This window comes from Meleagris gallopavo, chromosome 3 (assembly GCF_905368555.1).
Source record: "Meleagris gallopavo chromosome 3, MGAL_WU_HG_1.1, whole genome shotgun sequence".
Classification (NCBI taxonomy): Eukaryota; Metazoa; Chordata; class Aves; order Galliformes; family Phasianidae; genus Meleagris; species Meleagris gallopavo.
The window spans coordinates 44494217-44507365 of record NC_139406.1 but is presented as its reverse complement, the minus strand read 5'-3'; the positions used below and the strand labels follow the sequence as shown (position 1 = coordinate 44507365).

Below are 13149 nucleotides of genomic sequence, written 5' to 3'. Positions count from 1 at the left end.
CTTTGATGTTAGCTTTTCAGTTCTTAACTGGGACTGGAAAAAAAGACCTAGAGGATTTTACAGTTGATATAACCAAACTGTCTTGAATAAATGCATTAATACAGATAGAGCTAAAAGACACTAAACATTTTATTTCTTAAAAAAAAAAAAAAAAAAATCTCCATCTGAAAAGGTTTCATTTAGACACTGCATTTTAATAGTCAGTAGTTTTTTAGTAAGCCTCTGAAAGCAGTGTCAGTGTCAGTGTCAGTGTAGTTTGAGTAGAGTGCATTTGGTTTTACCCTGTTTTCCATACGTTTTAACTCTTTTTAACTACAGGAGTAGGGTAGCACAATGCAGGTTACTCAGGAATGTTGTGAAATCATCATTCTTGGAGGTCTGCAGGGCTCAGCTAGACTAAGCCACTGTTCTAGTGTTGGCCGAAGACCTATTCTGGCCAAGAGGCTGGAGACCTCCGGAGGTCCTCTCTTACCATCTTTCCTATTTTTGGATCAACATTCTCATACCTTCTTCTAAAATAAAATTTAGAAGTTGCTTAATTTGGAGGTAAATTGATTGGTTTGTTTTTTTTTAACAGCTATTCAGTAATTATGGAGAAGTGGGGGGATAATACAGAGAAAATTGAATGATAATTTACACTCTGTTTCTGGAGAACACTTTCCAATATTGTACACATAAGCAGTTCCTGGAATTACAGCACAACAGTTAATGCAGATGAATTACACAAATAGTAACAGACAGGAACACCATAAGTATTTGTTGGATTAAGATCTACATTTTTTAACATCTTAAGGTTTGTTAGCCATATACACCATTTTCTGTTTATTTCAGCTGAAAGAGTGAAAAATGTGATCTTTCCAATCTGAGCATATGCTTTTATGATTCATGCAGTTGTGCTGCTATTTTGAGTTTTGAAACCAGCAGGGAAGCTACAGACATGAAAATCATTCTTTTGTGTAGGTATAATAAGCAAACTCATTATAAAAGTACCCCAAATGCAAAATCTTTTCTAAGTAGTTGAGTGTTACCAACAACAATAGACAGAAATACAGTCAACATGACAGACAGCATTCTCAAAACTAATGCAGAAGATACACGGTACTTATTCTCACCTGTGCAACACATTATTTTGGAGGGTTATTTTTTATTTTTTAAATTACTTGGAAATCAAGACTGTCTACATCATGAAGAATGTCTGTAGGGTATTCTTTTCTGTCCCTGATTTCTGTAATCATGGCATTGCTTTTCAGAATGGAAAGTTTGTTTCTTGAGGGATTGTGGGCAGTTGTTATGGGCAATAAAAGCGTTTGGGACATGGATAGTCCACCTACACACAGCTATTTACAGATTTGGAGGCTGTGCCTATATTAGCAAAGAAAAATCTGTTGACTAACGTATAATAAAGTCTGCAGAATACAAAGACCAAATTGTATTTGAATGCATTTTTTAGACAACCTTAAAATACAAATTACTTTGCTCCTGAGCTTCAGTATGTTTCAAAATTGATCTTTAAAATATAAGGCCAATCCTGTTGCAAGGATGTGATCTCTTCAGTGTACACCAGTGCTGCACACTCTCTTCATCTTCTTCCTTGCCAGCTTTTCTGTGCCACTGTTTCCTTGAGGCATGAGAATGGTTATTCGCCTAAGCAGACCTGAGTCTGAGCTTCAAGATATACCACACTCACTCCACTCCAGTTGCACTGGCATGGCCAAGATTTCTCAACCATTAACAATCCCTGACTCTTTTAAGCTTGCATGCCAGCAACAAATTAGAAAGTTTATATTACTTTATTACACAAAGAAAATTACACCTTTTATATGCAAACAGGAACAAGACAGGAAATACATCTTTAAGAAGAAAAAGTGTAAACCACTGGTTATTAATATCGTTGACATTTAGTCCAGCCTGGAGATGATATGTCATAATTTTGCTGTTTGCTTATGAAATATGTATGATGGCCTCTGGTGTGTAGATTTCTAATGAGAATAAAATACTGGCAGCTACACTTTTAGAGGGAGAAGAGGAAATACAAGCACTAAGAAAATCATACTTCGCATACGCACCTTTAATATCCAGACTGCTCCAGAAATTCACATGGGAAATTATTTATACAGTTGGCTCATTCATACCTGTCTCACCATATCCATGTCCTTGCAGACTGTGGTAAATCACTCAAAGGGTAGGCATGCAGAGGTCTACACATGCAGCCCCTACAACAGGAGGTGCAAAAAGGCTTTCATTACTATTCAGCTGTTTCTTTCAGACCAATGAAGGAGACAAATGATAAGAAAAATCATGCTGAAATTCTAGTCCCTGGAAGTCAGCAGCAAATCTCCTGTGGAGAGTAGTGGGGGAACAAATTATCAGTGCTAAATGTTCGTGGCCTTGCTGTTGACCTGTTTGTTGATCGTGATCTGCTTCTTAGGGTTACAGTCATCAAAGCAATCTAGTGCTTATATATGGAGATGAGTCTCTATCTTGTTGCTAGACATTTCTAAACAATCAAGTGCTAAATCACTGTATTTTCTTGTAAGGCTTTGAAATCAGTTGATACATGACCTGTGAACTTGCTCTCCAGCTATCAGAAAGGTCTCCAGCAGTCTTGTCCAGATGTGGTTGTTGGCAGGAGGTGGATGTTTCTCAGCTTTTAGAGCTACATTCTTACGATGTTTTTTCTGTCTGATTTCTGTCATATTCCACCTTGTTTTTCTTTTTCAACCCTGGCTTTTTGAACAGAGAGGTGCTCATGAGATTCGAGAAATTCGTCAGTTTCATTTCACTGGTTGGCCAGACCATGGCGTGCCGTACCATGCGACAGGCCTGCTGGGATTTGTGCGGCAGGTCAAGTCCAAGAGCCCCCCAAACGCTGGACCTCTGGTGGTTCACTGCAGGTAGGCAGAACATGAATCCCTCTGTTGTGTGGTTCACTGAACTCAGAACATACTTCTGCTTCTCATATCCCATGTGATCCCCAAAAGTTGGTGAAGCCACTCTGATCACAATAACGTTTTACCTGACATACAAAATATTGGCAAAACTGATTCTGGAGCTTTATATTTTCCAGTGAACTGATGGATATTACCTGTGCTCTTCTTTTACTTTAGTGCTGGTGCTGGCAGAACCGGGTGCTTCATCGTTATTGACATCATGCTAGATATGGCAGAAAGAGAAGGTGTTGTAGACATATACAATTGTGTGCGAGAGCTTCGATCTCGGAGAGTTAACATGGTGCAGACAGAGGTATTGTTAATCTTCTGGATTACTGCCTTATGCTTTGCAATGAAAAGTATTATTCTGGCCCATAAAACTAGAGGCCTTTGCTATAAGCCCTATCCAGGAGGTAGTTTGTTCAGTGACATGCAGGAAAATAATCCACACAGAAGCTTATGGAACCAATGCCCAAACAAGGCCACTGTTACGCTGCTATGGTTTGATTAAAAAAAAACTTATGAGTGTTTCCTCTTTAGAAAGCATTCATTCTGCAGTGCATCTTGTTGAGGCTTACTTATACGATAACTCCAACAGAACTGTGCAAAGGAATGAGGAACAGTCATAGTTTTATGACGTTACTGTACTTCTGTTTATAATTGTAGCTAGTTTCAATCAATCCTTCTATATTCTTTCCTAAATGAATGGCATGGGGTTTTGTGAACTGCAGTTGTTCCATTTGGTCTTTCTTCAGTGTGTGTAAAGCTCGTGAGAATTAATAGGCTAACCATATTAGTCGTTTTTATTTATTTACCAAGTTACTAATAGTATATATTCTCTGTCAGTAATTATTTTTATTGCTTTACCAGGAACAGTATGTATTTATCCATGATGCTATCCTGGAAGCCTGTCTTTGTGGAGACACATCTATTCCAGCTTCTCAAGTTAGGTCTGCTTACTATGAAATGAATAAGTTGGATCCTCAAACTAACTCCAGCCAGATCAAAGAGGAATTTAGGGTAAGTTGTGGCTAGCCATACCTAGAAGCTATACCCCAATGTAGCTGAATATATAGCTATACAAAGGTTTCTAATTAAGTGCTGGCTTATAACCACGTGAATTTGGGCCAGCCCTGGGGGATGAAAGACTGAAAAAAAAAAAAAAGAGAGAGTATAACCTGTCACTAATTGCTATTGAGTTATACTAAATCAACAGAGAAAACAATGGGGTAGTAGTAAAATCTTCTTTTCACTCCAAGGATGTATGTCAATTCCTTCTGCTGTCCTTGCTCCAGAAAACTGGTTAGTCTGCATTCGTCTTTGAGGTTGTTTTTCAGATATGCTTGCTTCCAGGATTCTTGCTTACAAACCCCACTGACTATGATTTGTTTTCATTTGTCTTCATTTTTACTCCTGCTGAAACTGATTGGTGACTTGATCTATTCTTAAATATTTTGGGATGCTTTCAGTGCTGTGTTAATTTCTCTGTTATATTGTTTACTCTTTTTGAAAGACGTTAAATATGGTGACTCCAACGCTGCGTGTGGAAGACTGCAGTATAGCACTTTTACCACGAAATCATGAAAAGAATCGCTGTATGGATGTCCTGCCTCCAGACAGATGCCTGCCTTTCCTCATAACGATAGATGGGGAGAGCAGCAACTACATTAATGCAGCACTGATGGATGTAAGTCATCTCTTCCACATCATTAATAATAAAAAGGGAATAAGGAGCCCTCCAGACTGAGCAGTGCCAGAAAGTGGAGTCAGCACAAGGCTGAAATCTTTCTAGCTTGTTTTCCAAAAACATGGCACAAAATCTTTAAGCTCCCAAGTACATTTAGGATCACACATATGTTATGTCAAAGCCAAAGTTCCAAAGCCATGCTTAGAGAGCAAGTCAGGGAGTTTTGATAAATTAAATGCGTCTAGATTTCTCCCTAGTGCTTGAATGTTTAACCATCTGGCCTAAGAAAAAATGAGTTACCTATTAAGACACTAAGACAATTAAATGGGATAATACAGTTTGCAGCAATATTTCAGTTCCCTTTGTTTCTAATTTAAGAAGTAATTAACAAAAAAAAATAATTGTCTGTCAGCACAAGATAATACACAAGCCATTACTTCAGTCTTTCTGTTTATTTCTGTATGAATGAATGGTTCCTCTTCATGCGTGTGTGCATTTTTTCCTAATGCATCTCGAGTAATTCTAATCCTGCTAATAGAGTATCAGTAAAAAGACACTTAAACCTCCTTCAGAGTGTAGATATTTATAGCCCATCTTTGACAATTTAGAGCTATAGTAATTACGGTTGTCACACACACATAAACAACACGAAAGCAGAGGTTAGAAAAGAACGAACACATTGTAAATGGCCTTTTTGAAGCTAGAGTAACAACAGTTTATAGCAGTTGTTGCATTTTTTTCCTTCCAAGTTCTCAGTGTTTTCCTAAAATGAGCCTAAGTTCAAGACTCTCCTGTGAAAATAAAAGCGTATTATCTTTTTATGTAGAGAAGCTGAGGGTAACAGTGTAAGTGACTTCTCTTGGTTCTCACGGTAAGTAAGTCTATTATGTACATATTAGAATGGTGCTTCCTTGATCTGCAATTTACAGTCTTGCCATTACGTGGTCTTACTGGAGGGTTCAGTGTGGTTTTGTTCTGCGAATTAAGTAGTGCCTCAGTATTTGCTTTGAAAACACTTGATTCTTGAAACACTCTGAAAATGCTTCGTTCTTGAAACAACGAGCTGATTCCAAAAGTATATCTGGGCCAAAGGCTCCAAGGCTCACTTTCTATCCAAAACACATGCAGTAGCCCTTCACTAAAGGACAAGAGCAGGCATTTGTCCTTCTCTCTAAACTTTCAGTCTCACGCAGGCAAGGTGCTGAATCTCTGTGTGAAAACTGCACCTCTGGCTGAGATGCAGTTGGATCATCCCACATATGAACATTTAAATAAGCTCACTTCAAGAAAAAGGGCCAGACAGCACACTTTTCATTTTTCAATATGTGTTCATTGAAGGCATGTAGAGGCCTTTTTGCCTTCGTTTGGAGGCAAGGACAGCCCCTGCCAGCGTTTGCCCTGGGATGGCCATGCTGGCCTATAACACTCAGGAGGACCGACATGAAAATGCGAGTACAAGATTCACAATTCAACTGTTCCACCAACAGCATAGCTAGCAATGTGCTCTGACTGAAAAAAAAAACAAAACAAAACAAAACAAAAAAAAAACATCGAAATGTATCCCCTGGGTATCTTCTCTTCTGTCAGCTAGACCAGAATTTGAACACTGTTTCTAGAAAAATAAGTAGATGCTTCGTTTCATAGGAATAATTCAAATCAACAGCTCAGTGCAGATGGCCAAGATTAATCTGTCCATTAGCAGCTCAAAACAAAATTGTTGCTCAAAATTTTGTAGGAGTCGCATTGGAGGGAAAAACCTCAGATGATTTTATCCTATGCTGGAGCATAAAATAAGTTTCAGAAATATAACATCAGCAGAAGTTATATTCAGTTTATTAATTTTCAATCATATAAAATATAAAATCTCAGAAAAGAGCTGGAAATAACATATAAATGATACGGAAAATAGAAATAATGTTTTCAGTCCTGAAGTTTTGAGACTATTACTGGCATTCTACCAAGTGAGTTTTTTTCTCTTACCATTCTTATCTAACCATCTCTTCTTATTTCTTTGCAGAGCTACAAGCAACCATCAGCCTTTATAGTTACGCAGCATCCCTTGCCAAATACTGTCAAAGATTTCTGGAGGCTGGTCCTAGATTATCACTGCACTTCAATAGTTATGCTGAATGACGTGGATCCAGCTCAAGTAAGTCCAAATGCTTCTGTTTGACAGAGAAATGCCAGTGCCTCAGCATTGCAGCACATGTGTGTTTGAGAACAGCTTTAGGATGTAATTAGTTGTATAAAACAACATTAAATACTAACGCATTAAAAAATTGATTTGTAGCTTGCGGATACGCATAGGGAAGGAGGAATAAATCAGAGCATCAGCAGCTTCTCCACCAAAATGTTAATGCCCATGCACATAAGTATATCCAACCATAATTTATGCTAATAGAAAAACATACTCTGAGAAGAGCTGTTGAAAACCAAAACCTTTTGGTTACAGATTTTTGACGCAAGTCTGAAGCAGACTCATGGCCAAAAGTCACAGGCAGAAGCCAACAGCTCCTCACTGACTTGTGTGGGACAGGTCGGTGACCTTGGTCTGCCCGCAGGGATGGGTGTTCCCAGCCTGAAAATCTGTGTTGTCTTTGGCACACGATTACATTGTTAGGAGATAAGAACTGAAGAATATCAGACACTAAGCATCCTCTGGATGAGCAAACAGGACAAAGGAACATACAGGGGAATGTAATTACCTTACAACAGAGTTGTGCATGCTGTACATGTTCTTTAGAAAAGTGGAAAACCATACATACTGACTTGGCAATTTAATCACTAGCATTAATCACTGTGCATCCCAGAGCCTGGCTTGCAACTGTGCAATTCCAGATTTTTGTACAGGGATCATTCCCTTGTTTTCAATGCAGTGCACCAACCCTCTGCTGGAATAAAGTGGTAGTAATCTGGATCCTTAATATTTGCTAATTATTGGAAAAGATAACATCAATTTTTATTTTTTTTACAGCAGATTTCTTGTCATTTTTGTTCTTTATATGATCAAGAATCTTTTAGCTCTCTTGAATATTTTTCATACCTTGAAAAATGTTTTCTTTATTTCATTTTAACATGAAGAATTTGTTTTAAAAACATACTAATCATCAGTTTGGTCTTCGAAGCGTAGTGTGTAGGAATTCCACACACCGTCTTAAGGACTTCACTGTCTACAGGGAGAAAAATAGAAATGAAAGACAAAACTTTTATTCATGAGTCTAAGATTAGTTTCTGAGTGAATAAGGAAGGACTCAAGGGAGTCAGACTGCAAGGGACTGGCGAACAGAGTTCTTTTAATTTGTGGGGCGTGTTTTGAATTTACAATAGTGCACAGCTATTTCAAGCATTTATTAGCCTCACAGGCTTTTAAAAGCTACTGGGATATGCAGTTAATACACCTGCCTCTGCAGCATGTTAAACCTTTTCCCTCTAATGTGAGTAAAAATCTTTTCATTAGGAATAAATCTGAAAACCCTCAGAGCAAACAGGAGTGGAGAGAGGGCAGAATTTATTAAAAACACACATTACATTCAGATCTATTAATAATTACCGTTATCATTATTATTTATGTATATATGAAGTGTTTGTATTTCTGTTTAGATATTACAATTCATCTGGATGGTTGCACTCTGTTGGGAAATGAAATTCAGCCCTTCAAAGTGGCTCTGACTTAAAGAGAGTCGCTGGCATCACATACATGCAAAATGCTCAGACCTGAATGCTTTTGGATTTCTTTAGAACTTGAAAATCTTGGCTTCCAAAAACAGCTCTGGCAAAGAGCTCTGTTTATTATCATCTAAGCATTTTTCAAAGATCTGTTTGAACAGTATTGCTGTGTATTTGAAAGACACATACTGAATTGTGCATACATTCAGTGATCTGAGCGCTGGCATTTGCATTAGTTGCATGCATGTCAGTATTGTATTCTGCTATCCTGCACACTAGTGTATTTCATAATAAAAGAAATGTGTGAGATTTAGGCAATATTTGGAAAGCAATTTGCTCAGCAGACTGAATCATGTGGGGATTTTAAAATAAATTAAAATATATTTTCCTACTTGAAAATTCTGTTCTTTACTTGTTAAAGTGAACCCCAGCAAATCAGACTCTGCTCTCTTTTTAATTGATGTAGTAAATGATTATGTTTTCCTAAAATGCAGTCATCTCAAAATGGCTTTTTTGAAGAATAAGTGTTACAAGAAATGCAAAACAACATCTGGAGGAGATGTGATTTGTCAACTCTGCTCTGGATCACCAACAGCAATGCAGCAGAATAAGGACCACAGCTGTTCTACCAAGTGAAATAAAGTTCCATGAGATCAATGGTTTTGCAAGCAAACAAAATTTCATGAGTTCATGCTTAATTTTGGTGAATGCTTGCAAAAGCTGTCTGCTTGAACTACTGTAGGTATCCCTAAAAATAAATCACTAGAGTTCTTATGGAAGAATTTGATAAGTAAAGTGTAGCTTCAAATATCTCCAAGCAAAGTGTTGTTTTAATCTTGGGTAATCTTGGGATAATGGGTTCCAGGACAGAGCCATCGTGGTTTTATTAGACAGTAAAACTGCAGAATAATGCTAATGTTGCTTTGTGATCTTTAGATACCTGAAAGTAATGTTATCTGAGCACTAAAGCATAAGTACTATTTCCAAGAGGTGTTCATAAGATGCAATTAAACAGTTGCTGAAAACGTAAAACAATGCTGCTGTAATATATGAGGGCTGCTCTGAAAGTAATGCCTCCTATTTATATCACAGTGAATGTGAACTCAGTGAGGTGTCAAGTGGTCTGTTTCAGCAGTGGCAACAGTGACAGTGGGTCACCTCTGCTGGTGCAGATTTTGGTGAGCATGGCATGCAGGCTCTTGTTCATCACTGGCAAAAATGCAAAGCTAATGATGATAATTGTGTTGAAAAACAGTGTTTTGTAGCTGAGAATTTGTTGTCAGATAGTGTTATTGTGTTCTTTGTATCTGTTATAATTTCCATGGAAATAAGTAGGAAGCATTACCTTTGGAACGACCTATATATATAATGCCAATATCGCCACTCACAGATGAGACAGATGTGAAAGTGAGATTCTGAATTTTGAGACTTGGTGAACTCCTTATAGTATAGAGCCTACATTTTGATGTAGCTTGAATTATTATCAACTTTTTTCAGACAGTTGAAGATACCAGGCCTTTGGTGTTAGGCTTTGTACTTTCTCCAGGATCTGGTGATATTTGACAGCACCCCCCTGTCCTGTCATACCATATTGTAGAATTGATGCTTAGCGTCTGAAATACATTTCTCCAAATGGCAAACAGAGCAGCAAGCAATAACATGTTCAGCAAAGTAAAAAGGCATTTGTTGAAATTTGGTCTGCTCAGGTAAAATCAGAGCTTGAAAATAGTGAAGGACAATGTGCTCTATATTTCATATAGAAACTGCAATAGTAAGAATTTCTGCAATAAAAGTAACACAATATATCTTAAAAAATATATTGAGGCAGCATTAAATTAAAAGTAATTATATGTGCTTTTTGTATTTGTAGTTGTGTCCTCAGTACTGGCCAGAAAACGGAGTACACCGACATGGTCCTATTCAGGTGGAGTTTGTATCAGCTGATTTAGAAGAAGACATCATCAGCCGGATATTCCGAATTTATAATGCAGCCAGAGTAAGGATTTTACTCGCAAGACAATTCTGCCTCAGTGATTCAGCTGACTCTATCCAAGTCACAAAAAAAAGAAAGTTAAACTCACATAAAGCTATTCTCATTTTTCAGCCTATTTATAGAATCATATAAGGATTGAAAAAGACCTCTAAGATCATCCAGTCCAACCATGAATCCATCCCCACCATGCTCACTAACCACATCCCTCAGTGCCACATCCACATGGTTTGAACACCTCCAGGAATGGTGACTCCACCACCTCCCTGGATAGCCTGTGGCAGTGCCTCACTGCTCTTTCTGAGAATAACTTTTTCCTGATATCCAACCTGAAAGAGTTGAGAGCATGAGCAAATAATGGATCACACAGTAATCATTGAAAAAAAAGTCTTGTGTGTGCAATTGAAAAATATTGTAATGCATATTTCAAGTGCATTAAATACAAATGAAATAAATGCACTATTGAGGTTATCTGGTAGCCACAAAATGGTGAGATCAGTGCAGTTTTAATTTAAGAGTTTTAAATTAGCCATCTTATATGTTTATTATCCTGTGTCATGCAACACTAGGCATGTTTTTCAATACCAGTCCCAGGCTTTTAGTGCAGATCTTATCCCACTAATCACATTTCGTAATAGACGTAAGCACTTCACAGGGACAAGTACGTTCTCATATCCAGCTTTTATGCTACTATAAAGTTGACAGAAGACTAAATTAGGCATCAATTTAAAGCTGAGCAGAAAAAGGATTCAGCCACAGACCAGGCATCTCTTCCCATCCAGCTGGAGAGAGCATCTGCAGTGGGCTGGTTCTGTTCCCTGAAGAACTACATATAAGAGTAAGAAAAACTCTCTGTTACAAAGTCAGGAGCTGCCATGGAGTCCAATAACTGTCAGAACAGTGAGAGGAAGGCCCCCCAGAACACTCCCTAGGAAGCTCCTATGCAAACAGGGGAGTGGACTGTAAGCTTCAAGGTACTTCTTTTGTATGACAAAGGTCTTGCATTCCCAGAAAATGTGGCAACATAACACCACAGTCTCCAAGAGTGTTAATGGGAGCTGTAGCAAAAGCTGGGTCTGGCTGATGCCATTTGGGGAGAAGGGGCACGCAATTGAAAGAAACTGGGCAGGAAAGTAGTGGAGTCCAAATTTGACATAAAGCAGACAAAACCCATTGAAGAACATATCTAATGCTTGGTTTATTCCCTTATCTTGTTAATCTTACATCCTCTCTATTGCCTCTTACTCTAGAGCTAAACTGGTAACGTCAACATTTCTGCACATTGCTCATTTTAAAAGTGGTACTAAAATGCATTCACTTTGCCAGAAGTGAAAATGGCAAATCCTAGACTACAAAACCAGTTTTCATCTGTGTGTTTATTATGCCCTTTTCAAAGGACTGTAATTTTCTGCCACTAACACTTGTTCTGTGCTCCTTTTTTTATTTTAAATCACCATAAAGCAACTGTTCAGTAACATCTCACCAGAGGGGTTCTGACTGCTTCAGTAGCACACAGTAAAGTAAAATTTAGTTTGTTTTTTATAAGCAGGAAAAATCTGAAGGTTTCATTTGGTTTTTAAAATATTTCCTGCTTCAAATCTTGAGAGGTTTTGACCTTTCTTGTAAAAAAGACAGAAGAGTGCAAATGTTTCTCAAAATGCTGAAATGCTTACATAATTCTATTGCAACTCCTCTGCTATGATATTAATTAATTGTTTGTTTGATCCTGCTGCTGTACCATTGCTCTCTTCTAGTCTGTTTGTATACCCTCTATTTAAAACCTCTTGTCCTAATAGCTCGGTTGAAAATTAAAAGTCATAACTCCTTACGGGCAATTGAAATTGCATTAGTAGTTTGTCAGTGGTGATTTGCCCAAGCAACTTTCCTCGCTGATGCAAATATCTAAGTTACGCACCATTTGAATAGACCATAAGCAATGCTGTTCCTTCTTTTCCTGCTCATTTTCTGAATGCCTGCAGCCCCAGGACGGCTATCGGATGGTGCAGCAGTTCCAATTCCTGGGATGGCCCATGTACAGGGACACGCCGGTTTCCAAACGCTCATTCTTGAAGCTCATCCGCCAGGTGGAGAAGTGGCAGGAGGAGTACAATGGGGGAGAGGGACGCACAGTTGTCCATTGCTTGTAAGTACCAGGAACCAGTGAGAAGAATACTGTTATCCTAGTATTTGTGCCATGTTTTTAAAGATTCATGAGAAGGTGAAGAGGTACAGGATCTGAATAAATAATACAGCTGCTCATTTAAAAGCTCTGAAGACAAATGAAATTGTATGCTTTTTTTTATGTAGATTCATGAGTTTCCCACTCTGTCCCTTGGTAGACACCTGTGAAAAGATGATGGGTAAAACTCTATATTATATAAAGATTTCAAGTGATGTTTTCAAATGAAAAAGGTGTGTATTTGTTCCTAGTAAATCAAAACTGTACCTTCAGGACAATGCACTTTTTATTTCTACTCAGAGCCATCTACAGTTCATTAATGGTAGAAATAATACTGTAGGGAATGATTCCTCTTCCAGATGTAAGTCATGGTAGTAAAAGTGGTCTGGTAGGACAGTTATGATAGCCCTTTGACTGTCTTACCCTTCTCTCACAACGATACATATTTTTGTCCTCTGGTGACTTTTGTGCTCCACGGGTACAGGCTCTCATCCACCGTCCTGCCTTTTGATATGGCTTAATACATGTACATGCTGCTTATTCTCAGCATTGGTTGGTCTTCTGAGATTAAATCTTCATGCCTGAAGTTGTATCCCTCTCCTTCTGAAGATCTACTTAAAGATGCTACCATGATGGAGAAGGACATGTTCACGTGAAAAGCATATGCTAAGATGCTTTCAGAAGTTGGAACCCAAGA

The 13149-nt window shown here is 38.1% G+C and overlaps 1 protein-coding gene across 6 annotated transcripts in view; it reads left to right on the top strand.

The window, feature by feature from the left end:
* The window catches only part of PTPRM (protein tyrosine phosphatase receptor type M), a 454600-nt gene that overhangs the window by 434925 nt on the left and 6526 nt on the right, over positions 1–13149 (top strand). For all 6 annotated transcript variants that reach the window (XM_085220805.1, XM_085220804.1, XM_085220803.1 and 3 more), the window contains 7 exons: positions 2740–2894; positions 3108–3243; positions 3801–3950; positions 4444–4617; positions 6635–6766; positions 10154–10279; positions 12253–12416. In XM_085220805.1, coding sequence (XP_085076931.1) covers positions 2740–2894; positions 3108–3243; positions 3801–3950; positions 4444–4617; positions 6635–6766; positions 10154–10279; positions 12253–12416 — 1037 coding nt within the window. The remainder of the gene's footprint in view (positions 1–2739; positions 2895–3107; positions 3244–3800; positions 3951–4443; positions 4618–6634; positions 6767–10153; positions 10280–12252; positions 12417–13149) is intronic.